Source organism: Chiloscyllium punctatum, chromosome 35, assembly GCF_047496795.1.
Source record: "Chiloscyllium punctatum isolate Juve2018m chromosome 35, sChiPun1.3, whole genome shotgun sequence".
In the NCBI taxonomy this organism is placed as follows: Eukaryota; Metazoa; Chordata; class Chondrichthyes; order Orectolobiformes; family Hemiscylliidae; genus Chiloscyllium; species Chiloscyllium punctatum.
Window position 1 is genome coordinate 9,930,032 of NC_092773.1, and position 27,753 is coordinate 9,957,784.

Consider the following 27,753-nt stretch of genomic DNA (forward strand, 5'->3'; position numbering starts at 1 on the left):
AGAACTTGTCCAGGTGCTTCTTGAATGCTGTTATTGTGTCTGCTTCCACCATCTCCTCTGGCAGCACATTCCAGACACTCACCTCCCTTTGTGTGAAAAACCTGTCTCGCACATCCCTTTTAAACTTGTCCCCCCTCCACCACTGTACATTAAACCCGCATCCTGAGTAATTGACCCCTCTAGCCTGGGAAAAAGCCTCACACCTTCCACTCTATCCATGCCATTCACAATCTTTTAAAATTCTAACAGGTTATCCCTCAACCTCCTCTGATCCAGTGAAAACAAACCCAATCTATCCAACCTTTCCTCACAGCTAACATCCCCCATACCAGGGGACATCCTGGTAAACCTTTACTGTACCCTCTCCAAAGCATCCACGGTAGCACGGTAGTGTGGTAACCAGAACTGTACGCAATATTCTAAGTGTGGACTAAGTAAAGTCTGTAAAGCTGCAGCAAAACTTGTCTGTTTTCACACTCAATGCTCTTTCCAATGAGGACCAGCATGCCATTGGCCTTTTTCACTCCTTGACCTACCTGAGCTGCCACCTTCAGTGATCTCACTTTTTTGTAATCTATTTTTCTTCCATCCAGAAGTGCTCCGACACACAAGTGAACAGCTTTCCCACCACCAAATCACCATGACATTGTTTTGCAGTTACGAGCTGCCACCAGTAAATCACCCATGCAACCAATTAGCAATTTACATACAGACAATGCCAGCCATCAAAAGTGAGGGAGGGCAAGGAATGGTCTCAGTCAAAATGGAGTTGGAGGTGAACATAAAGCAGCATATCCCCTGCGGTGTTTACCTCTCTCCAGTAGCATCAGATATATTGGTGGGCACTCGGTGACACCTGGGCACAAACATAACCATGGAAGGGGGCACGCAGTCATCTTGTCACTCTTTAGAGCTGAATTGCTCCAACCCAGGGAACATTGCAGTCAATCTCATGTGCCCCCTCTTCAGTACAAACGATATGATGGTGACCAGGAGTACACACAGACATCCAGCTGTGGCCTAACTCATGTTTACAGCTTTGCAGCTTTACAGACTTTACTTAGACCACACTTAGAATATTGCGTACAGTTCTGGTTACCACACTACCGTGCTACCGTGGATACTTTGGAGAGGGTACAGTAAAGGTTTACCAGGATTTCCCCTGGTATGGGGGATGTTAGCTGTGAGGAAAGGTTGGATAGATTGGGTTTGTTTTCACTGGATCAGAGGAGGTTGAGGGATAACCTGTTAGAATACAGCTCCATCGTATCCTCCCTGCTCTTGTATTCAATACCTTGACTAATGAACGCAAGTATCCCACAGGCCTTCTCAAACACCTCATCTTGTCTTCCCATTTTATTCACCCATCCTCATGAGCAACGATGCTAATCCTATATCTAAAATTCATCTCCAACAGAACAAGCTGTGCTCCCTGAGAGTTGAAAGCCAATGCTGGAGAGTAAATGATTTTTTAAATACATTTGTGGGAAATGGGCATTGTTAACCGTCCTTAGTTGCCCCCTTGAGAAGGTGGTGGTGTGAGCTACCTTCATGAACTGCTGCAGTCCACCTACTGTGGGTTGCAGGATTTTGACCCAGCAATGTTGGGAGAGATCTGCGAGTGAACAGTACCACCCTGAGGCCTGAGGGGAATTTAGAATGATTTTGTCAGAGACTCGCAACCACCATGGACTGCGAAACAGCACTGAGTATCAAGGACAAAGACTAAACCTGATGAAAGAGAGGCAAGACAGATCAGGGCTGGAGGGTAAGGAATGACAGCAAATATCAAACCACAAAAACAGGACCAGAGACTCAAGAGAGAGAGAGAGACAGAGAGAGAGAGAGAGAGATAGGGAGACTGGCATAGAGGAACAGTGCAGGCAAAGGATCAGAGGTACAGTGATTGGCAACAGAAGGTGACCAGACAGAAAACGTCAGACAAAAGCAGGACAAAGCTGGGAACACAAAAGGAAACACCCAAGGATTGTTTGACTGCCAGTCTCGTGTGATGAAATGGTTCCTCTACATGTATTTGTTTCCAGTAAAGACTGACTCACTGTCTCATCTGTGTTGCAACAAATTTGCATTTCCATTGATGAAGGAATGAAAGGCAGCCAGGTGGTGAAACACTGTCTTCTCTGGGAGCATCCACCTTCAGCGGCTAATATGGAAAGGCAATGGACTGCTGGCCTTTCATTCAAAGGGAATAGAGGATAAAGAATAGTGAAGTTTTGCCAAACATGGAAGGCAGATGAACTTGGTTAGGAACATGGGACTGGGATATCATAGCAATTACAGAAACATGGCTCAGGGATGGGTGGGACTGGCAGCTTAATGTTCCAGGATACAAATGCTACAGGAAAGATAGAAAGGGAGGCAACAGAGGAGGGGGAGTGGCATTTTTTATAAGGGATAGCATTACAGCTGTGCTGAGAGAGGATATTCCCGGAAATACATCCAGGGAAGTTATTTGGATGGAACTGAGAAATAAGAAAGGGATGATCACCTTATTGGGATTGTATTATAGACCCTCTAATAGTCAGAGGGAAATTGAGAAACAAACTTGTAAGGACATCTCAGCTATCTGTAAGAATAATAGGGTGGCTATGATAGGGGATTTTAACCTTCCAAACATATACTGGGACTGCCACAGTGTTAAGGATGTAGATGGAGAGGAAGTTGTTAAGTGTGGACAAGAAAATTTTCTGATTCAGTATGTGGCTGTACCTACTAGAGAAGGTGCAAAACGTGACCTACTCTTGGGAAATAAGGCAGGGCAGGTGACTGAGGTGTCACTGGAGGAGCACTTTGGGACCAGTGACCATAATTCTATTAGTTTTAAAATAGTGATGGAAAAGTATAGACCAGATTTAAAAGTTGAAGTTCTAAATTGGAGGAAGGCCAATTTTGACGGAATTAGGCAAGAACTTTCAAAAGCATGTAAGATTCACTTGGTTGATCCAATGTATGGAAGGACTTCTGTATGAGGACAGTTTGAGTCGGGTGGGCTTATACTGATTGGAGTTCAGAGGAATGAGAGGAGACCTTGTTGAAACGTATGTATACATCATATGTATATCGGAAAGTGAAGAAGGCATTTGGTATGCTTTCCTTTATTGGTCAGAGTAATTGAGTACAGGAGTTGGGAGGTCATGTTGCGGCTGTATAGGACATTGGTTAGGCCACTGTTGGAATATTGCATGCAATTTTGGTCTCCTTCCTATCGGAAAGATGTTGTGAAACTTGAAAGGGTTCAGAAAAGATTTACAAGGATGTTGCCAGGGTTGGAGGATTTGAGCTACAGGGAGAGGCTGAACAGGCTGGGGCTGTTTTCTCTGGAGAGTCCGAGGCTGAGGGGTGACCTTATAGAGATTTACAAAATTATGAGGGGCACGGATAGGATAAATAGACAAAGTCTTTTCCCTGGGGTTGGGGAGTCCAGATCTAGAGGGTATAGGTTTAGGGTGAGAGGGGAAAGATATAAAAGAGACCTAAGGGGCAACTTTTCACTCAGAGGGTGGTACGCGTATGGAATGAGCTGCCAGAGGAAGTGGTGGAGGCTGGTACAATTGCAACATTTAAAAGGCATTTGGATGGGTTTATGAATGGGAAGGGTTTGGAGGGATATGGGCCATGTGCTGGCAAATGGGACTAGATTGGGTTGGGATATCTGGTCGGCATGGATGAGTTGGACTGAAGAGTCTGTTTCCATCCTGTGAATCTCTATGAACCTATGGCTCTCTGATAAACTGCTAAAAAAAACAGTACTAGTCAGACTCCAGCTGAGATCCTGTGAACAGTTTTCAGCCCCTTCTCTAAGGAAGGATAGACTGGCCATTGGACGCAGTCCAGAGAAGATTCACTTGGCTGATCCTGGGGATGGATGAGGACAGGTTGCGTAGGGTGGGCTTGTACTGACTGGAGCTCAGAGGAATGACAGGAGACCTTGCTGAAACGTACAAGATCCTTAGGGATATGGAAAGGTTGTTCCCCCTTGTGGGAGAGTCTGGGACCAGAGGGTGTCATCTCAGAGAAAGGGGTCACCCACTGAAGAGAGAGATGTGGAGGAATTTCTCCTCTCTGAGGGGAGTGAGGCTGTGGATTTTGTTTACTGTAGAGGCTGCATTTTAAAGTATAGTCAAGGCTGAGACAGACAGATTTTTAATCAGACAGGGGGAATGAAGGGCTCTGGGGAAAAGGCAAGAAAGGGGAGTTGAGGATGATCACGATCTCATTAACGATAGAGCAGACCTGATGGGCTGAATGGCCTCCTGCTGATCCCAGGTCTTCTGGGTACTTTTTTCTTCAGGTCAAAAGGCATTGAAGGCAAAATCTATCTCCCCATCTATCACTTTCACCTTGCTCCTCCTACACACATTGTGGAGCATGCAAGGTTCTTGAGCTGGTTTGTCCTCCCATCATGCTGCCATCAATGTGGCATGGAGGCAAGAACAGGTCATGAAAGAAACATAAAATAATGTGCAAAGGAAGCAATGGTGACCTGAGGAAAAAAAGATCTTTATCACAGAGCAAGTAGTTAGGGTCAGGAATGCACTGCCTGGAAATGTGACAGAAGCAGGGTCAATGGAGGCACTGAAGTGGGACATGGGATGGTTATTTCATGAGAAATGGTGTGCAAGGACATGGGGGAAAGGCAGGAGATTGGCACTAGGGAACAGAACTGGAGCACACAAAGTGGACCAAACAGCCTTGTTCTGTGCCCAAACAATGATCCCACTCTCCCCACCCCGTTGCTGTTTCTAAATGTTAGCAGGGTGCAACTTGGCCACTGTTTATCCTCCATTGCAGCAGGGATTTGGCTGTCATGCACTTTGGGAGATCTGCAAAGCGCAAGAAAAGCAGACACTTGCAAAGGCAGGTGTTGCAGTGAGAATGGTTTGAGACAGCCTGCGACTTGCTCACCAGTTGGTATCTGTGGGAGCAGTCTACCAAGTTCCTGCTTCCAAACGCTGTTGGGTGGCTGCAATTTGTTTTCTCTCTCTCTCTGTGACATACTGCTCATGGAGTTCCAATCATCAGGAATTATTTGTTCCCGTGAGGTGTCAGTGACGTTCTCTGTATAGAAAGGTAATCTCACAGTTGAGTGTGACCAGTGTACTAAGCTCGCTTCATCAGAACACTGGACTAGAAACATTGATTCCATTTCTCTCTCTTGCTCTCTTTCTCTCCCCACAGATGCTGCTGGATGTGCTGAGTTTCTCCAGCATCTCTGTTTGCTGCAGACTGGAACCCATGTTCAAATTCACCAATGCCCCTTTTCAAACTGGGCTCCCTTTATCCTAGGATTGGAAGGGGAGCTGGGCAGCACACAATGGGTCTCCCACAGACTGATGGCATTGTGAACTGGTTATTCACCATGCTACTTCTGTTTTGTCTGTCTATTCGTCCCACTAGAATGCACCAGCATTAGGTCAAGGGATACCTATAAGTGAATGGAGTACCTTGCAGGGGGTGACCAACAGGGGCTATCAATTGCCAGCCCTCAGTTTGCAACATCTCAACCTAATTGTCTGTCAAGGTCACATTCTTGTGCTCATGAGTAAGTGTCTTACAAAAAGACACTTCTTTTATCATCTGTCCCATCTGTGGGCCTCACTGGCTGGGCCCAGCATTTCCTACCCGCCCCTAGTTGCCCCTTAAGAAGGTGGGAGTGATCTGCCTTCGAGAACCGCTGCAGCCCATATGCTGTAGGTAGACCCCACAATGCCCTTAGGGAGGGAATTCCAGGACTGTGACCCAGTGACAGTGAGGGAACGGCGATATATTTCCAAGTCTGGATGGTGAGTGATTTGGAGGGGAACTGGCAGGGGATGGTGTTCCCATGTATCTGCTGCCCTTGTCCTTCTAGATGGAAGCGGTCATGGATTTGGAAGGTGTTGTCTGAGGATTGGTGAATTGCTGCAATGCATCTTGTAGATAATACACACTGCTGCTACTGAGGGTCAGTGGGTGGTGAAGGGAATGGATGCAGCCCTTGGGAAAGGCTTATCCTCTCATTGTTGCAACTCAGTGGCTTTCTGAGCCTCTTGAGAGGGCAGATAATCTCAGTGATAGGTGTGGGTGAGTGGGAAACGGACACCATTCTCCATGCTTGTAGCACATTAACAGCTATTAGAGCCTTTATTACAACCTTCCCAAAACAGTGTCTGTCAAATGGTTACAAACTCTGAGCACTCTGAGGGGTCAGGTGGGGGAGAGTTGAACTGTGATGCTCAGAATGACACAGTGCAGCTCGGAATGGGCAGTGCAGTGATTCTAAGATGAGGGATGGCAGTGTGGCCACTGAGGGTGAAGGGGGAATAACAGCAGGAAATCACGATGGACACAGCCTGACTGAGGTAGCTTCTATTCTTCGATCGGTCCAAAGGATCCCATCCAAATCTTACTGGGGATCTGCTTTGGGTCAGGGTGCAAGGTGAGATGTAAATGTTTGCAATCTGACCCCATCAAGGAGCCAAGAGTCTGAGAGAAGTCAGGCTGGACTCATAAATTACCTGCTCTGTGTCTCTTGCTCTCCCTCTCTCTCTCTCTCTCTCTCTCTCTCCCTCTCTCTCTCTCTCTCATTTGTGCATGCACATGCACACTCACACATACACACACACACGAGTCATCGCGTCATAGAGGTTTACAGCGTAGAAAAATGTCCTTCGGCCCATTGAGTCTTGCTGGTCCAAAACAACCACCTCACTATTCTCATTCAATTTACCAGCACTTGGTCCATTTTTTTTTATCCTTGGCACCATAAGTGCAGATCTCCATACTTCCACAATGTTACAATGGTTTCTGCCTCTCCCACCCTGACAGGCAGGAAGGTTCAGACTGCCATCATCCTCTGGGTGAAAAAGATCTTCATCACATTTCCTGGAAACTTCCTACATCCAACCTTCAATCTATGCCCCCTGGTCACTGATCCTTCCACCAAGGGGAAAACATTCTTCCTGCCTCCGCTGTCTATCCCCTTCACCATTTTTCCCATCTCAGACATGTCCCCACTCCATCTCCTCTGTTCCAGGGAAAACAACCCCAGTCTGTCCAATTTCTCTTCATCAGTGAAACTCTCAGCACCAGGTAACATCCTGGTAAACCTCTGTCTGCCTGCTCTCCAGTGTTATCACATTCCCTGCTGGAATGTGGATTCCACAACTGGACACAGCACTCGAGTTCCACCGTTCCAACATTAACTCCCTGCTCTTAAACCCTACGCCTCAGCGTCCCAACTGCCTCTTTAACCACTTCATTGACCTGTCCTGATACTCTAAGGGATAGGTGTGCTTGCACATCAAGCTCCCTCTGATCAATCTGAACTCTCAAGATCCTCTCTCCCCCAGCATTCCAAACATCCCTCCCACCCCCACTAATGCATAAATGCTGCCCCTTGCACCCCTCACTTCAACCCTGATGAACAGTCATCTCTACTGGATACATGAGCGTGCTCTCTCTCCATGGATGCTGCCTGACTCTCTGTAATCTTCAGCAGTTGTTGGTTTCAGTACAGATTCCAGCACCTGCAATAATTTGCTCGCTTTGAGTCTTGGTGCTTCCCAGGGTCCTGGTGCTCAGCATGCATTTGCTTGTTTTGTTTTTCCTGCTCACATGCATCACCTCACATCTCTCTCTCTCTCACACACACACACACACACACACAGGAACGCTGCACTCTCAGCTCTTTGTTCCAACGTTCCCAACTCCCTGTGTGTGTGGTCAGCGGGAGAGGCAGAAGTGTCAATTCCAGTGCAATGTGATAGACCCCGGTCAGATTGTCTCAGGAAGTCCGGGCGCCTCATCTTGCACCCCTGGTCAGAGGGAATGAGCTCAGGGAGAGGGCTAACTCACAATCTGTGTGTGTGTGTGTCTCTCTCTCGATGTCAGTGGGTTGAGCGCTTGCGTTACTGACTCCAGGTCAGTCATTCCGCGCATTCTGAGTGGACAGTTCCGGGAAGATGCCTGTCATTGGGTAGCTGGCACTCAGCTTCCGATTGCTCCAAGATTTTCCCCGGGATAACACTTGTATAAATATGCAGCGCGGAGTATGTCTCACATTCACACTTCTACACACATGGTGTTGCAGCTCTACCCTTAGCCGGCAGTAATACAGAGAGAGACAGGAGAAAGGTGAGCAATCTTTTGCAGCAATGCTTCCCAGGCTGGCTCTCCTCGCTGTTCTGCTCGGTGCATGGACAACTGCTGATGAACTGGCCTCGCTCATGGAGGAGAAGAACACTTCACTGACATCCAGGAGGATGAGACTGACTGCACAAAATTCAGGTAAACTTGGTTACTCCCTTTCTTCCTCCACCTGGAACTTGCAGTTTCCAGCCTTCAGCTGCAGCTATTTCTGCTCAGACCTGTAGTTTCATGCCCCTTTTCTGCATCTGTCTCAGTTGCTCTGCATCTGGAGCAGGCGAATCGGGGAAGGACTTGGTTCTCGGTCCGGAGCACAGAAACTCGGTTCATCATTGCCTCCCTGCTGAACCCAGAGCAGAGAGAATTTTCAAACTGGGAGCTTTCTCAACGCGAAAGTGCTTCCTCCTGCCGTGGCATGTTGTCTCTTGACGCTTCATTCCTTTAAAATAGTGACTTTTTTCAGGGGAGAAAAGCCCGTGGGGGCAGGGGAGGGGAGGGGATCGTCCAAGGGATCACCTGCTCCAAGCTGTTTGACACTGCAGGCTGTGTGTTTATGTTTGAAAGGGGTCTATACTGAGACTGACAATCTGGCACACAGCATTAGGACAGTGGAACTTGTCTTCTGCACCACCAAGGCATATGTGCATGTGTGGATCAGTCTGTGTGTTTCTGTGCCTGTGTGGGTGAGTCTGTATGAAAGTGCCTCTGTGTATGTGTGTGTATGCCTGCATCTGTTTGTCTGTGTCTGTCAGTGTTTGTATGTGTGTATCTGTCTATGTGAGAATCTGTAAATATATGTCTGTGTGTAATATGCACTGACAGTTGAAAATTTTGTCAGACTGTTCACGAGAAAAATCTAGAGACCAAAATTCAAACTTGCTCCTTGCATTTCAGTTGTGTCTGAGAGGTGTGGTTCTGTTTTGTGTTGCTGGACAGTCCAGTGTGGCTGCTTCTTAAGACTGATTGTTGTGACTTCACCGAGATAAAGTGAAAAGTGTTGTTTTGGGTGCTCCCCAGGCAAATTGTATGGTACAAAGTGCACATCAGGGTAGCAGACCAGAGCACAGAATACAAAGCAGTGTTACAGCTGCAGAAAAGGTGCAGAGAGAAAGTGATCAGAATTGATATTTGAGAAGTCCAGTCAAGGCCACACAGTGCCTGACTGTGAGTTGTCTGAGAAATGACATTAAATGCTGTCCTAAAGTATTGCCCCAGTTTGGGGGCACTGGAAGATGAGCTCTCCTTCGACAAGATCCTTCCTACAAAATGTTCCTTTGGTGCTGCCTGAGAGCCAGAGCAAACATTTTGAATATGGTGCTTTCAGTAGCACTGCAGTGGATCACAGTGGTGCTGCTCTTGTAGCTGCTCTAGGACAGGATGAAGTCTAATCGGTATGTAGTCATCATGGTGAGGGCCATGCTCACTTTAACCTGTTAATGAGAGGGCACCTCAGCGGCTTCCACATGGAATCTCAGCTCAAACTCCAGGACTGGGGGAGTCCTGCACTGCTGGAGATATCAGCTTCACAACCAGACGTTTACCCGAGACCACGCCTGTTGTCTGAACTGGTGCTGCTAGGGAAAGAGGTCAGGGAGAAGAGAGAGAGAGAGTTCCCCTGATGCTGTGCTCAGAAGACTTTGGCAGCTGTCCCCATTTTCTGGTGAGTATTTATCCCTCACTAAACACCAGGCAAAACAGCCGAGATGAGTTCATTGATCTCATTTCACAATTTGTGGAAGCTTGCTGGGCAGAAATGGTTTTATTGGATGACGAGCAGCAGTCAGTCACTGCACTTCAATCCTCATGTCATTCACTGGAAATTATTCGGGGGTGGACTGCAATCGGGACCTTGTAGAAACTGTATGCTGTTTTGACGTTGTGTGAGGAGTGGACTGCAATGGTTTGGATAAGGAGAGTTGACGTGTGAATAGCAATAGCAAGGAACAACAGCCTAAATTACATCGCAGATTCCATTGCGGGCAATTTGCCACTTGTGTGTTCTTTCATCTTTCATGGGCTTTGCAGAGGGGAGAGATAGAAGGGCCTTCTCCACTGACTACAGGAAGAAATGTGCTCAGAAGTGCTGTAACCCCTTCATTGCTGTGACCCTCAAGAACAGGTACTCTTCCACAAGTTTGAAAAAAAAGTTGATTTTTTTTCTTAACACTTGAATGTAGTTGTCACAGCAACCTCACACACACAAGATGTATTACGGTGACTGCACAAGAGGGAGCATGCACTGAGGATTTTTAAAATGTTTTTGTTCCACTTGAGTCTTGTTCAGTAGAAGCTGGACATCAGAAGATTGTTTTAGTTTGCAGAGGTAAAGGGAGATAGGAAGTTTCTGGTGGTTTATAGCTGCAGCAGCAGAGTAGGAGACTTTCCCCAGCTCATGTCAGACCATGTCACTGCTCCTCAGATCTGACTTGGACCTTCCAGTCACCTCTCAGCCTTTCATAGATTTTCAACATGGTGATTTCACTTACTTGGTGGGAACTCTTCTTTCTCTGCAACTTGATGTACCAGACTGACTAACACAATGCTGTCCTCATCAATATGTGTGAACAAACAGCCTTCATCATAAGCTGATTTCTGTCAGGGGGGAACCAGAGGACCTGTGTTTTCCCATTGTCAATACAGTTAATTCATGATAACTTGAGCATTCAGCCCCTTAACCTTCTCCACCATGCTCTCAGATAATGACTGATCAAACAACACTCCTTCTGTCTGTTTTCCTGTATTTTCTGTGTTTCCCTTTGTTTCCCCTGCTCATCAACAAGTTTGTCATAACCTTCAATGTACACAGGGAATTGATACACAATGAGGATTTCACTTGCACCTCATCAGGCTTGCATGTCATTGTGCACAAGTGTCAGTAAAAGTCTTTGGACAGTGGCAGTTATGAAAACTTACTGGAAAGTTCTGTTATATTTTCATGTTTACAACAACCTTGTTCACACGTTCATGCCCTACTGGGTAAGCGGGGCAGGAACGTGTGAACAAGGTGGTTAACTTCCAAGCTTGGTCACTTTGATGGAAACAGATCGACAGGAGAGAGGGTCAGCTGACCTCTGAACCCCATTGTGTTTCAACACAGATTGTCCACATTTTACAATGGAAGCTGCTCATGTTCCAGAAAGCTGTGGGTGAAACTGCGCAGGCCTGACTACAGTGATCTTCTTCTCATGTTAAGACTAACTGTTGTCTACAAATGTTAGGTTAGAGAGGGGGTGGATTTCACATGAAGGATCTTCCTCAAGAGCCTCCAGGTGAGGCCCATCACAGTCTGGAGGCTAAGTTGGAAGGACTGTTATTCTGAACTCTTCATTTCTTGATTTTTCTAATGTATTCCTGTGATTTTGTACTTTTGTACCTAAGACCTAATACAGGACTTCTTGATTTCTTTATTTTTCAAATTACTTTTCCTTTAGAATTGGTACTTAAGAATCTGTACCTCGGTATCTTGGTACCTAAGATGGCACCGTAAGTGGCAACTTGTAAACTTCACACTATAGTCATATGACTACATGTGACAATAAAGCTAATTCTAATTCACATTAAGGTAAGTGGATATGATTAAGTCCCCATCTTAACACTGCACCTCGTCAGTCCTTCATGCTTTAGAATTGTTGCGGTGCACGTTTATGGTGACAACTGCCTCTGTGGATATGTTGTCATCAATCTGTTCCAAAACGTGATGACATACCTCTGGAGTAGGTGAGACTTGAACCCAGGCCTCCTGGCTCAGAGGCCAACCACCAATGTAAACCTGTCATGCTGTCGTCTGTCTGTCTGTCTCTCTCTCTCTCTCTCTCTCGACACGTATGCTGTAGTGTCTCCACTGGCAGGAAGATATAATTACAGGTTTGGCACTTCCCTTTGAAACTCTGCAGGATGAATCAATAAAAGTAAACACTGATTAGAACTGCATATGGATTTAATTAACCAACAGATTTAGAAAAAAACATGTCAACAAGTGGCAGGATTCATCTTTGTGATTCCTGTGTGTCACACCTTAGCTTTCACATTCACCACCATTTCTTTACCTTCAGACATATGAAACTTCCAGTAACACAAAATACCAGAGCCAGAATATCTACAGTCCACCTCTCAGACCTGCATGCACTCTCCTGGTTTCCCTGGTTTTATAAGTGTGACTTCACACCCTCAAAATACTTTTCTATTTTACTTTTGATTCTCCATCGCATTTTCAGAACAGGGGCCTGTTAATTGTGCGACGTATTGCTGTTCCCATATACTGTGCATCCTGGCCATTTGTCCCAGCACCATCCTGAGAGACTAGCTGGAATTAAAATAACATACCCTGTCACACTGCTGGCATCATACATGGCAATGGAACAGAACTTGATCAACATGAGATTCCGAATCTGAGGGACCTGAGCAAAAACACTTGCTGAAGAAGTAATAAAGCCAGGCACTTCATCCTGGCCTCTGACTTGTCGAATGAAGAGCACTCGAGCTCTGAGTGACCCTATCTAACCATAAAAATGGTTATGAAAGAATACTTTCTTTTCATCAGTGGCAGGTTACTGTCCGATGGATTGCAAACTAGCCTTGGTAAAATAACTGACCCAACTTGACAGTACTGGAGTTACACTTGATCAAATATCATGTGTCCATCATAGTGTTCACCATTTATGAAAGAATCTTTCTTGAAAGAAAGGGGCATTAAAAGATTGATCTGCATCTTGAAATTCACAAATAATTGCAACTGTTCTCTGACTGATTTCAAGTTATCCACCCTTCCATAGATTGACCTGCTAAAAGCTCAGTTCGAGTTCTAACAGTTCAGATTAAAGACTGAATATCTTAAGCCTACCTCAAATGCTGAGATTATCTCTGGTCCTTTATGTTTCAAGTCAACAAGTGGAAGAAAACTTATCAGTCTTCACTCCCATCTTCGGTCCCATCAGATAATGGGATAAATGGTGAAACACTCTACAGTTCTGTCCTGACCATCCACACATTTACATGTACACACAGGCACACACATAGACACAGACACATACAATCACACAGGCACACACACACAAACACCGACATACAGTCACACAGGTACACCCACAATGTTCCCATTTGCCAGCTTTCCGACTCCGCTTGTGTTCTGCCAGCTGCTAGTATGTGTGGCGCAGAGATGCAGCCAAGGAAAATTGGGATTGAAGCAAGGATTGTTCAGCTGCCATGTTATGAAAGTATCACTGTAATTGGGGGATTTGATGGGGCGGGAATAACATAATTAACAAATCCAGCCGTATATTTCCCTTAGGTATTTTACCTCTCTGCTCCCTGTTGAATTTTAAATGACAGATTGAGCCGACTGGGCCTGTATTCATGTGAGTCCAGAAGGATGGAAGGGGATCTGACTGAAATGTATCCAACTCTAACAGGGTAGACAGACTCAATGTAGGGAGGATGGTTCCCCTGGGTAGGTGGGGGTCTATAACCAGGGGACATACAGTCTCAGGGGGATATGGGGTAGACCATTTCAGACTGAGATGAGGGAACATTTCTTCACTCAGAGTGGTGAGGCAGTGGAATTCCCCACCACAGGAAACTGGGGGGGGTATGGGGAGAAAGGAGGAATATGGCACATACAGAGGACCAGACATGATCACATTGAATAGCTTCGTCCTGCTCCTAGTTTCTATCCCTCTCAATGGAGGAAGTTTGCCAATGTGCCTTAGCATGTTCTGGAGTTTCCAACAGTCTCCTGGACATTGCTCCAAGCAAACTGGGTTCCAAGTTGTTAACTTGTGGAGCTCAATCACCCATCTCTAAAAAGTCCAGGAGAGTCAGCAACTCTGATCATCTTCCCATGTTAACTTCCAGTCTCTTCTTTTTCCCTGTAGCTGAGATAATCCGGTGCTTGAACAATGCACTCCACGTGGGCTGTGGTGCATTTGCCTGTCTGGAGAATTCAACCTGTGACACCGATGGAATGTACGATATATGTAGGTCCTTCCTGTTCAGCGCTGCCAAGTTTGACACTCAGGTAAGGGGGCAGGGATGAGTTGACGTAACCCTATGTGATTCCTGATGAAGGGCTTTTGCCCGGAATGTTTATTTTCCTGATCTTCAGATGCTGCCTGACCTGCTGTGCTTTTCCAGCTCCACTCTAATCTTAACCCTATGTGAGCCCACAGAGTGGTGAGAGATCCGCTGTGGTTCAGTACAGAGCACTTTCCCCTGGGGGTCAGAGGTTTGTTGATTCAAGTCCCACTCCATGGACTGCAGACAAAAGTCCAGGTTGACACTGCAGTGCAGTTCTGAGGGAATGCTGCACTGTCCAAGGTGCCATCTTTTAGATGATAATTTAAACCAAGACACTGTCTAACGTCCCAGTAGGATATCTCTTGGCCTTGTTCTAAATGAGGTCACCTTCAGTGTCTTGGCCATGTATACATCCGTCAGCCAACATCACTGAAACACAAGATTTGTGCATTATCTCGCTAATATTGCTGCGAGCTTGCTGGATCCAAATTGGCTGTCCACTTTCCTGCATTACAACATTTCACAAGTGTTCCATTAGCTGTTAGATTGTTTGACTAAAAGGCACTGTATAAACACAAACCTTCCTTGAAGTTTTTCAACATCTTGACCATTATTTGAGCTCAGTGCAGAGTGCCGAATTTGGGAGGTGGTGTTTCCCTGCTCCCTGCCATTGGAAAAGAGGTCTAGTAGGTTCCATTGGGAATCTCATCCTCTCTCTGAGATTGTGTCCTCTCAGCTGGTGCCCAACACTCAGGCACTGAAGGCAAAACCCCATCCCTACCTCACAGCCCTACACATGTATTTATTCATTGAGCTCTCAGACACTCTCTGCAGGGCAATTACGAATGGGCAACGCCCCGACCAGAGACTCCCACATCTTGGAAACAAATTCTATCAAAGCAGAGTAAAGCTACGTTCAGATCAAAGAACACATCCCTCTGTACGTCCTCAGATAATACATCCAAACAATAGAACACAGGCTGACCTACGTTAACATAGCTTGAGCCTGAAGACTATCTTTTATAGGAGCAGAAGCAGCCCACTGAGTCTACTATACCATTCGATAAAATTGTGTCTGAGCTGACATCGTCAGCTTCACTTTCCTGCCTTTTCCCCATAACCCTTGAATCCCAGTTGAGTAAAACCTATTTGTCAACGTTAATTAACAGGAAGGAAGGAATTTGGAACACAAACAAACCTTGCTGTTCTTGAAGCTTTTGATTTGAATCTTGTGGGAAATGATTCCTTTCAATAGACAATAGACAATAGGTGCAGTAGGCCATTCTGCCCTTCGAGCCTGCACCACCATTCAATATGATCATGGCTGATCATCCTTAATCAGTATCCTGTTCCTGCCTTATCTCCATAACCCTTGATTCCACTATCTTTGAGAGCTCTATCCCACTCTTTCTGAAATGAATCCAGAGGCTGGGCCTCCACTGCCCTCTGGGGCAGAGCATTCCACACAGCCATCACTCTCTGGGTGAAGAGGTTTCTCCTCATCTCTGTCCTAAATGGTCTACCCCATATTTTTAAGCTGTGTCCTCTGGTTCGGCACTCACCCATCAGCAGAAACATGTTTCCTGCCTCCAGAGTGTCCAATCCTTTAATAATCTTATGTCTCAATCAGATCCCCTCTTAGTCTTCTAAACTCAAGGGTATACAAGCCCAGTCGCTCCAGTCTTTCAGCGTAAGGTAGACCCGTCATTCCAGGAATTGACCTCGCGAACATATGCTGCACTCCCTCAATAGCCAGAATGCCTTTTCTCCAATTTGGAGACCAGAACTGCACACAGTACTCCAGGTGTGGTCTCACCATGGCCCTGTACAGCTGCAGAAGAACTGCTTTGCTTCTATACTCAATTCCTCTTGTTATGAAGGCCAGCATGCTATTAGCCTTCTTCACTACCTGCTGTACCTGCATGCTTACCTTCATTGATTGGTGTACAAGAACACCCAGATCTCTTTGTACTGCCCCTTTACCTAAATTGATTCCATTGGGTAGTAATCTGCCTTCCTGTTTTTGCTACCAAAGTGGATAACCATACATTTATCCACATTAAACTGCATCTGCCATGCATCTGACCACTCACGTAACTGTCCAGGTCAACCTGTAATCTCCTAACATCCTTCTCACATTTCACCCTGCCACCCAGCTTAGTATCATCAGCAAATTTGCTAATGTTATTACTAATACCATCTTCTATATCATTAATATATATTGTAAAAAGCTGCAGTCCCAGCACCAGTCCCTGCGGTACCCCACTGGTCACTGCCTGCCATTCCGAAATGGAGCCGTTTATCACGACTTTGTTTCCTCTCAGCCAACCAACTTTCAATCCAAGTTAGTACTTTGCCCCCAATACCATGTGCCCTAATTCTACTCACTAACCTCCTATGTGGGACTTTATCAAAAGCTTTCTAAAAGTCCAGGTACACTACATCCACTGGATCTCCCTCGTCCATCTTCAGAGTTACATCCTCAAAAAATTCCAGAAGATTAGTCAAGCATGATTTCCCCTTCATAAATCCATGCTGACTTTGACCTATCCTGTTACTATTATCCAGATGTGTCGTAATTTCATCCTTTATAATAGACTCCAGCACCTTTCCCACCACTGAGGTCAGACTAACTGGTCTATAATTTCCTGCTTTCTCTCTCCCGCCTTTCTTAAAAAGTGGTGCAACATTAGCCACCCTCCAATCCACAGGAACCGATCCCGAATCTATCGAACTCTGGAAAACAATCACCAACGCATCCGCGATTTCTCGAGCCACTGCCTTCAGTACCCTGGGATGTAGACCATCAGGCCCTGGGGACTTATCAACCTTCAGACCTAACAGTCTCCAACACCAATTCCTGGCAAATATAAATTCCCTTAAGTTCAGGTCCTTCAGCCACTGTTACCTCAGGGAGATTGCTTGTGTCTTCCCCAGTGAACACAGATCTGAAGTACCAATTCAATTCTTCTGCCATTTCTTTGTTCCCCGTAATATATTCCCCTGTTTCTGTCTTCAAGGGCCCAATTTTAGTCTTAACCATTTTTTGTCTTTCACCTACCTAAAAAAGCTTTTACTATCCTCCTTTATATTTTTGGCCCGTTTACCTTCGTACCTCATTTTTTTTCTCTGCATATTTCCTTCTTTGTAATCCTCTGTTTTTCTTTAAAAGCTTCCCAGACCTCCGTTTTCCCACTTATCTTTGCTATGTTATACTTTTTCTCTTTTAACTTTATATGTTTCTTAACTTCCCTCGTCAGCCACGGCCACCCTTGCCTCCCATTCTTCCTTTTTGGAATGAACTGATCCTGCATCTTCTGCATTATACACAGAAATATCTGCCATTGTCCCTCCACTGTCATCCCTGCTAAGGTATTGCACCATTGAACTTTGGCCAGCTCCTCCCTCATAGCTCCATAGTTCCCTTTATTCAACTGAAATATTGTCACTTCCGATTGTACCCTCTCCCCCTCAAATTGCAGATTGAAGCTTATTGTATTATGGTCACTACTTCCCAATGGCTCCTTCACTTCGAGGTCCCTGATCAATTCTGGTTCGTTGCACAATACCAGATCCAGAATCGCCTTCTCCCTGGTAGGCTCCAGCACCAGTTGTTCTAAGAATCTATCTCTGAGGCACTCCACAAAGTCTCTTTCTTGAGGTCCAATACCATCCTGATTCTCCCAGTCTACCTGCATGTTGAAATTCCCCATAACAACTGTAGTAACATCTTTGCGACAGGCCAATTTCAGCTCCTGATTCAACTTCCATCCGACATCCAGACTACTGTTTGGGGGCCTGTAGATAACTCCCAAGAGGGTCTTTTTTACCCTTCGAATTTGTCAGCTCTATCCATACTGACTGTACATCCCCTGATTCTAGGTCCCCCCGTGCAAGGGACTGAATATCATCCCTTACCAACATGGCCACCCCACCCCCTCTGCCCGTCATTCTGTCCTTACGATAGCACATGTAGCCTTGAATATTCATTTCCCAGGAGAAAGTGAGGACTGCAGATGCTGGAGATCAGAGCTGAAAATGTGTTGCTGGAAAAGCGCAGCAGGTCAGGCAGCATCCAAGGAGCAGGAGAATCGACGTTTCAGGCATAAGCCCTTCATTCCTGAAGCCACGTCTCCGTTATCCCCACAATATCGTATCTGCCATTTCCAAAACAGCCTCAAGCTCATCCATTTTATTTCTAATGCTTTGTGCATTCATGTATAGTATTTTTAATTTGTTACTGCCCTCACCCTTCCCATCAACTCCTATTTCATTCAACCTTTCAGCATGATCCCTTTTTTGAGTTTTCTGCTTCATTGACTTGACTTCCCTTGTTCTAACTTTCCCTTCAATCTCCTTCTTAAACATCCAGTTTGTCCTCTCCCCTCCGCTACTTAGTTTAAATGTAGCTGTGTTGCAGTAGCAAACCTGCCTGCCAGAATGCTGGTCCCCAACCTATTAAGGTGCAAACCGTCTCTCTTGTATAATTTATGCTTACCACAAAACATACCCCAGTGATCCAACAATTCAAATCCTTGCTTCCTGCACCATTTCCCCAGCCACACATTCAAGTCCATTATCTCCCTGTTTCTGGCCTCACCAGCCCGATGAACTGGAAGCACCCGTTCCCAAGACTGAGGTAAGATCTTGCACAAACATTAGTAGAGCTGATAGGTTTCTTTATGTCACACAGGGAAAAGCCTTTGTCAAGGACAGTTTGAAGTGCATTGTTAATGGCATCACTTCCAAGGCCTTCTTCACTATCCGGAGGTGCTCGGCCTTTCAGAAGATGATTGCAGACATTCAGGAGGAGTGTTATAAGAAGCTGGACATCTGTACAATGGCAAAACACAACACAGCAGCAATCGCAGAAGTCATCCATCTCCCGGACTATTTCAAGAACAGGTATGTTGGAAAGATTGGCAATCAGAAGGCAAATATGAAGCAGACTTCCTGATAGGTGGATTGGTTTCAATGCAAACCTCATCAATTTCTGTCAATGTGTTCGGATCCAATATATGACAAATCCAAATGCTAAGACCTACCATAAATCTTAATCATGCTCTGGAGTTCAGTGCTCCCCAAATTTTCTCCCCCGCCACCCCTCCATCACTGGGAAGGCTCTCTTATCACACCTCTGCATCCTCTGAAATCACGGTGATTTCCTGAACCTAATCTGAATGAGATGGACCCTAGCCTTTTATAATCCTATCTTCCTGTGAATGAAAGGAAAATATCTTTGGACTCATTTATACCATCAGTTAGTGACCTGAATATTTTCTGTGTCAGACTCCAGCTGTGAGGCATTGCTTCTCAAAATATCTGTCCCATTTTTTATCACAGTGGCCCCTTTCCCTGAAAATATACTTTACTCGTAAAGTCTCCATTATCAACTCTTTGCTCAGGTCCCTTTCTTATAGCGCAGTAGGTGTCATTCCAAGGGACATCACTGCACTCACAACTCCGCGACATAGTCACGATATTCAATTCCCTTTTCAAACACAGCCCTGGTGTGGGGGCAGACTCCACAGGTTCCAGACCCTGAGTGTACAGTAGAAGCAGGGAGTTTGACAGGAACCTCTCCCCATTCTGAGGTCAGCAATGGTTGCTCCAAGCCTGACTGCATCCCCTCATTGCTGCGCCTGGGAATGGCTCAGTCTGTGACACTCGGTCATCCACAGCTCTTTGCACTGAGAGGCCGGCAGGTCTTTCCCGGAGTTGAGGGTTCTTCAGCATCAGTGAAGGCTTCTCTCTCTGTGTGCACCCTTGGGATAAGCCTGTGGGGAGAGTTGGGAGTGTTGAGTGTTGAGGGGAGACAGCACAGAGTACTGCATCCCAGAGCTGCCCAGGATGAACCTTGACAAAGACCGTCCTTTATCCCTCCAGCCTGAGGTAGGTGGGTAAAGTTTGCTTCCCCACTGGGGGGGGGGGGATCACCTTGAATGTCAAACTAAGATGACCTTTCCAATCACATCATCCCAACAGGCCAACAGATGAAATACTGCCTGGCAGTTTTGGCAGAAAAAAGACTCCGTCGTAGCAGTTTACAGCACAGAAAAAGGCCATTTGGCTCATCAATTATGTGCTGATCCAAAACAACTGCCTCACTATTGTAATACCATCAACCAGCACTTGGCCCACATCCTTGTATGCCTTGGCATGGCAAGTGCATATCGTAATACTTCCTCAATCTGATGGGGGCTTCTGCCTCTCCCACCCTGATAAGCAGTCAATTCCACATTCCCCAGCCCCCTTTGGGTGAAGAAGATTCTCATCACATGCCCCTAGTCACTGATCAGTCCTATCTGCCTTGACTCTGCCTCTAATACTTTTACCCATCTCAATCATGTTCCCTCTTTATCTCTTCCTTTCCGAGGAAAACAGCTCCAGACTGTCCAATCTCTCTTTATCACTGGAACTCTCCAGCGACAGGCAACACCCTTGTAACTCTCCCTCTTCACTCTCTCTAGTGCTATCACATCCCTCCTACAATGTGGGTTCCAGAACTATACGCAGTACTCTAGCTGTGATCAAACCAACATTGTATTCCATTCCAGCATCACCACTCCATTCTTAAAGTTCGATGCCGAGGCTAATAAAGGCAGGAATTCTATTGGGTTAACCTATTAGCCTTCTGAACCAGCTGTCCCACTATCTTAAGAGACTGATGGACATGCACAGAACAGTCCCGCTGATCCTCTGTGCTTCCCGGGGTCCGACTGTTCATCCTGTCCTTGCTTGCTTTGCTTGTCCAACCCAGGTGCATCGCCTCACATTTACCTGGATCGAATTCCATTTGCCACATCAGTCCACCTGACCAGCTGGTCTCCATCCTTCTGTAATCTCCACCTCTCCTTCTCCCCATTCACTGCCCCACTAATTTTCCTATTATCCATGAGCTTATTCATCAACGCTCATACATCCAAGTTAAAATGACTTATATCGCATAAAGACATTTCCACCTGTTGTGTGGCTCAGAAATCAGCCACTTGCCTGAGCAGGCAGGCTGTGCTGCGTGTAAGGGATGTTTCAGGGATAGGTATCTCAGTGCATCGTCCTTCGAGCAGATTGTCAAACTCAGCCCCCAGTTCCCTGTCCGGAAGCCCCCACCACGACAAGAGCAAGGAGCATCCCCCTGCTGCCCTGGGCTACAGTCATCCACTGAGAAGACATTGGTCTGTTGCTCCTCTGTCTGTCTCCTGGCTATTTATGGGACCCCACTGTGCTGATTCCTGGTGACAACAGCTTGCAAGTAACTCATTGGCTGTGCACCTCTTTGAACCAATCCGAGGTTGAGCAGATTCTTAGACTGATCTAGGGTGGTCTTTATTTCCCTCGTAAGACACAGTGAGATTAGGAATTGACTGGAACTGCCAATAAAAAAACAAACAATCATTGCTGTGGATATCAACACTGGGAACAGAAGACCTGCTGTCAAAGGAGAAAGATATGCTTTTTGTTGTAATAATGATGAGTTTTGAATTAAGCTTTTTAAAAATGGCATGGGTGAGCTGTCATTTCTGTTTCTCTGCCTCCAGATATTACAATAAGCTACTGAGGACACTGCTGGACTGCGATGAGAGGACAGTGAGCAGAATTAGGGAGAAAGTGATGGCGAGCCTGGACTCACACTTGTCTGGTTTCATCCACCTGCTGCAGAGTGACCACTGCTTGTCCTCACCACCGCACAGCGCCACCCGCAATAAACGCTCTGCCACTGAATCCCAGAAACTGCAGCTCTTCCTCCGAAACTCCAAGGCAACGAGCCGCCTGGCCTCTGAGTTCACATCGAGTGAGAACGAATGATATCGGAGCTGGGGTGGGGGTGGAGAGCTAAAGAAGGGGAGAGAGAGAGAGAGAGAGGAGGCCTCGACCCCATCCACAGCACCAAGGTGTCTTCAATGAATCTGGTCCAGCACATTTCTTGGCAGTTGACATGGAGCAAGTGCCCACATCCAGCTCAGCCCAGCAAAAACCAAATGGTGACAGTGTGTGAACTCTTTAAAGTGGCAATACCAGTGCATCTACCCTTCCTTCATCTTGCAAAAACACAATCCAAACTCAAGTCAGGTCAGATCTTATCCAGGTCAAGCACCAGCCTTAACATGTCTGAATGCCCCTCGGAACTCCCTCTGTCATTTCTCTGGTCGGTTTTTGTTTGTTCACAATGTGCTAGGCCAGCATTTATTACCCATCCCTGATTGCCCAGAGGGCAGCTGAGAGTCAACCACACTGCAGTGGCTCTGAAGTCACATGTAGGCCAGACTTGGTAAGGACAGGCAGCTTTCCTTCCCGGAAGCAGACTAGTGACCTTCACTTTGTGAAGTGTGGCTGTTCTGCCTATATCAGAATGGGTGGGTGGGAGAGAGAGAGAGAGAGAGAGAAGACCAAACCCAACAGAGCCATCATGGTGAGAATGAGTGTCTTCATTCAGATTTGATTCAGGTCTCTGCCTGAACCACAAGCACAGAGACATCAGTTGGAATACAACTCAACTCCCCAGCATCACCAATAATTCCCCACCCCAACCCTACCCAAGAGGTGAAGAAAAGCCCCCACTGGGAATAGAGTGTGCTGGAAATAGTCACTCATGTCTGCGGGGGAGGGGTGGGGGGAGACAATATGTCAGCACTGAGACCTCTCATCACAGTTGGTGAAGGGGAGAAATGGAACAAGAGCTGGCTGGCAAAGAGACACAAGGATCTGTTCCATAAAGCACTGCACTGCCTCTGGATCCACATGGAGTTCAACCATTTCAGTCCAGTAACTCTGCCTCCCATTGACGTCACTGGGTTAGCTTCCTTTTCAGAGAGAGAGAGAGAGAGAGAGAGAGAGAGCAGTCAGCCTATGTTACATACTTATCCCATCGCCAGTCCCCTGGAATCCTGTGCTTTCCCTTGTCTGTGGCCAGCCCTTCGCTCCAAGCCTACTAGATTTCTCACCTTTTGGTGAGAGGTCACAAAGCTGAAATATTCATTCCGTGTTCCCATCTCTCCACAGATCCTAACAACAAGAAAAATCCAGCACCTTTCTGCTGACTATCTCAATCTAATTCATCAAATCAAGACAGACCAAGGCCCCTTCCACCCATCAGGCCCGTTCTGGCTGTATGAAAGATGTCTCCAGTGGGTCCCCATTACAACCAGGCATTAGTATGACCCTGATTATGGCACTGTTGTTAGTTGCAGTTCCTCAGTTACAGCTTAGTAGGGAGATTTCCCACCTCTTCGGACCAACCAAGACCAGCTTTCAGGCACAATACAGAGGGAGCTCTGCACTGCTGCTCGGGGGAGCTAGCTTTCAGAGCATGCCCCATCTGCCTGCGCCACTCAATGTGAACGATCGCACAACAGTATCCCAAAGGAAAACAAAAGATCTTAACCACGGTGTCCTAACCAATAGCTAGGCCTCAGTTGACATCCCAAGGTCATTGTCACATTCACACTTGGAAGAGGTATTGGCAGAAGGGGGATATGGCTATGGTCTCTGTGTCTCCCAGTTCAGAAATGTTCACTCTCTGGGTAACATAGAGATTTTTTTTCTGACCCACCTATTCAGAGATGTTATGATACACTTCTGGAGGGGACTGGGGACTTAAGAACATAGAACATAGAGCATTACAGTCAAGAGTAAAGAAACTACCCCTGACATCTGTCTTATACCTATCTCCCCTCACTTGAAAGTTGTGTCCCCTCGTGTTTGCCGTCCCCGTACTTGGAAAAAGGCTCTCCCTGTCCACCCTATCTGACCCTCTGATTATTTTGTATGTCTCTATTAAGTCACCTCTCAACCTTCTTCTCTCCAACGAGAACAGCCTCAAGGCCCTCAGCCTTTCCTCGTAAGACATTCCATCCGTACCAGGTAACATCCTAGTAAATCTCCTCTGCACCCTTTCCAAAGCTTCCACATCCTTCTTATAATGCGGTGACCAGAACTGTACACAATACTCCAAGTGTGGCCGTACCAGAGCTTTGTACAGCTGCAGCATAACCTCCTGGTTCCAGAACTCAATCCCTCTGTTAATAAAGGCCAAAACACTGTATGCCTTCTTAACAACCCTGTCGATCTTGGTGGCAACTTTCAGGGATCTGTGTACATGGACACCACGATCTCTCTGCTCATCTGCATTCTCAAGAATCTTACCATTAGCCCAGTACTTTGCATTCTGATTATTCCGTCCAAAGTGTATCACCTCACACTTGTCCACATTAAACTCCATTTGCCACCTCTCAGCCCAGCTCTGCATCCTATCTATGTCTCTCTGTAACCTACTACATCCTTTGTCACTATCCACAACTCCACCGACCTTAGTGTCGTCGGCAAATTTACTAACCCACCCTTCTCAGCCCTCATCCAGGTCATTTATTAAAATGACAAACAGCAGTGGACCTAACATTGACCCCTGCGGCACACCACTGGTAAATGGACTCCAGGATGAACATTTCCCATCAACTACAACCCTCTGTTTTCTTTCAGTAAGCCAATTACTGATCCAAACTGTTATATCTCCTACTATCCCATTCCTCCGCATTTTGTATAATAGCCTACTGTGGGGAACCTTATCGAATGCCTTGCTGAAATCCATATACACCACATCAACCGGTTTACTCTCATCTACCTGTTTGGTCACTTTGACTTGAATCTGGGTCTTCTATCTCAAAGGGAGGGAACCTATCATTGAGTCATACATCATGGAAACAGTCCAACCAGTCCATGCCAAACATAATCCCACACTAAACCACTTCCACCTGTCTGCTCCTGGTCCATATCCTTCCAAACCTTTCCTATTCACAGACTTATCCAAATGTCTTTCAAATGTTGTTTCTGTACCTGCACCCACCACTTCCTCAGAAAGTTCAGTCCACATGCAAACAGTCTTCTGTATGAAAAAATTGCCCCTCATTTCTTTTTTGGATCTCTCTCCTCTCACCTTAAAAATGTGGTCACCCTCCAAAGGTCCTTGACATAGAAAAAGGCATCACCTGAGTCCCACTGCCCCAATCCTCTTGGACAGTCTAAGAGGGTGAGAGATAAGGCATTTGATTTTAAAATGCTGAAAGACCGCGCCAAAAGAAGCTCACTGAACTCATCAAGAATCCATCCAGTGAGATCTTCGTTGCTCTAGAACTGAACTCCAAAGGATCCAGCATCCCAGAGATGAACGAACAAAGGTCAGCCGATCTCTGATGAATCAGGAGTAATGGGTGCAGCATTCAATACCCAGTTCCAAACTTCTGCCACTCCTTTTCCATGTGCAAACATTTTCATTGCTGAGAGACCTGACCTTATTTGTAGATTGTCCTCCCAAGAGTTTTAAAAAGAGCTTCCTCAATATCAAACACTTAGATTAAAAAAAAGCCCACACCCTAACCTCCTCAACTCCAGGGAACGGATCTGCTGTTCTGTGTAATCTGCCCTTTGTGATTGAACCCTTGGCAGTGTGGGTAATCCAGGCTGGATTCCACCCCACCCCCAGACAAACTTCCTTTCTATGTCAAGTGTCACATTGCTGGCTGGAACATAGGGACAAAGGTGGGTGCCTTTGTGAAACACTGAGAAGGTTACTTATCAGCTGACTGACCACACCAAGCCAAGTCGCAAAGCAGTTTGGAACCAATGGTCAAAAGGGAGTCACTGTCAGTCCCCATCTTCTGGCCCCCTGTTCCACTGGCAGGAGCTTTACTGAGGAATGGAGGGAGCCTGGGGTCTGGAGAGGAGGACTGGTGCATATTCTTGATGAAAATAAAAAGACAGTGGTTTGGTTGATCACTTGTGCTTCAGTTGCTCCAGTCAGCTCACCAATAAATATGACCAAATGCCAGGGAACCACAGAGGAGCCATTCACAGTCAGGCTCACTGGCCCAACTAAACCATGGGCAAGATGCCAGCACCACACCACCTAACCTCCTATTCCAATAGGGGCAGGAGGGACAATGATGAACGACCTTGCCCTTCCCAATCACTGAGACACCAACGTTGTCTGGTGGACTGCTGACATGGTTCTCCAATCGTGCACGATTTTTTTCTCTTTCCAGCGGCTCTCACTGAGTCCTCGGTGTTTCTCCTCATGCCTTGATTCCTGATGCAGCCGCTGCACCATATCTCCCCCTGGGTCAGTGTTTGCATCCTGAAGACTTCCTGAATGTTGTCAGCTTTTGGAACTTTGTGACTTCAACACAAAGAGAAGGTTCTCATTACTCCGGTTCATTCCTATGGCAAATAAAGTTGTGGTGACTAATCTCATGTTCTCATGTCTCTCTTGCACAAACCTTCCACCAATTCCCGAGATTCTAATGACCATCAGGTTGCCCCAGCTCCTTCCTATGGGTCACAGCAGGACAGAAAAAGTGGTGTTTCAGCAGAGATAAGCAACCAGTGTCTCTCTGCATTTACTTACCACCCTGTGGGGAGTGACACAATGTGCAAACACTCCCGCAGAAAACCCAAGCACACCATGGGGTTTTTTTTTAAAGAAACACATTCAGGGTTATTGGCCAAAATTTATCACCCACCCATAATTGCCAAGGAGACAATGAAGAGTCAACGACATTGCTGTGGGTCTGGAGTCATATCTCAGCCAGATTACATAAGGGCGGCAGATATCCTTCACTAAAGGATATCTGTGAGTCTGACAGGTAGTTGCAAGAATCAGTTTCATGGTTACCATCACAGATGGCTTTTCAATCCTGACTTATCTGCTCCATTGGGATTGGGAACTTTGGTGCGTGGGTTGCTAACCCAGTGACATGACCACAATTTCACCACAGTGACCAATCTCGCTCAATCAGCCTACAACAGAGACAAACATGAGGTGAGGCAGACTGCCTGTTATGGGAGCTCTGTACAATCATCGAACCCCAACAGCGTGAAAACTGGCCATTTGACCAATCAAGTCCACACTAACTCTCCTGGACCCAAACCCCCCGACCCTATAAACCTGCATTTCCCATGGCTGCACATCCCTGGACTCTATGGGAAATTTAGCATGGCAACTACTCTAACCTGCATATCTTTGGACTATGGGAGGAAACCAGAGCAACCGGAGGAAAGACACACGTATGCAGAGAGAATGTACAAACTCCACACATACAGTCTCCTGAGAGTGAAATTGAACCAAGTCCCTGGTGCTGTGAAGCAGCAGTGCTAACCACTGAGTCACTGTGCTGCTCTGCTCCAGTGTTTGAGATCCCTATTTGTTACCAATGCAATACACACACCTCATCCAACATCACATGGCCAATTCCATGAACAATTCAGTAGTTTGAAGACAAGAGTCAGTGTTTTTCTGTTGCCCCTCATTCTACTGGCAGTGTCTGGAGAGAGAAGCCTCTTCATATGACATCCAAGTCAGACTGTCACCAACTTGTCCACTCAACTCAACAGATGTCACTGCAATTGCAGAGCACCGCCTGTGAACCACTGGAGTCTGGCTTTCAGGAAAGGGAATGCAAAGCACTCAGGGTCCTGGAGATGACCTGCCAGTTTTTGGGAAGTTGTGGTTGTGCTTTCTCCTCTGCTGGAGGGTGTCACGACTGGATGCCAGAGAGACTGAATGAGGTAACATGAACCCTGAAGTCAGCTCAGGTTCCTTGT

General features: G+C 46.3%; 1 protein-coding gene across 1 annotated transcript; it reads left to right on the forward strand.

Annotated features, from left to right (window-relative positions):
- Nucleotides 1-8,050: 8,050 nt before the first annotated feature.
- LOC140459633 (stanniocalcin-1-like) lies at nucleotides 8,051-26,398 on the forward strand. Its single transcript, XM_072553940.1, has 4 exons — nucleotides 8,051-8,289; nucleotides 14,019-14,161; nucleotides 18,854-19,065; nucleotides 21,699-26,398. The coding sequence occupies exons 1-4, from the start codon at nucleotides 8,157-8,159 to the stop codon at nucleotides 21,964-21,966; spliced, it is 756 nt and encodes a 251-aa protein (XP_072410041.1). The 5' UTR covers nucleotides 8,051-8,156; the 3' UTR covers nucleotides 21,967-26,398.
- Nucleotides 26,399-27,753: the final 1,355 nt, after the last annotated feature.

Bases quoted from the DNA above. Each gene is read 5' to 3' on its own strand.
- LOC140459633 (XM_072553940.1), top strand. From the start codon at position 8,157: ATGCTTCCCAGGCTGGCTCTCCTCGCTGTTCTGCTCGGTGCATGGACA. The intron at 14,162-18,853 runs GTAAGGGGGCAG...TATGTCACACAG, and splicing joins CTGCCAAGTTTGACACTCAG to GGAAAAGCCTTTGTCAAGGA. The intron at 19,066-21,698 runs GTATGTTGGAAA...CTCTGCCTCCAG, and splicing joins CCGGACTATTTCAAGAACAG to ATATTACAATAAGCTACTGA.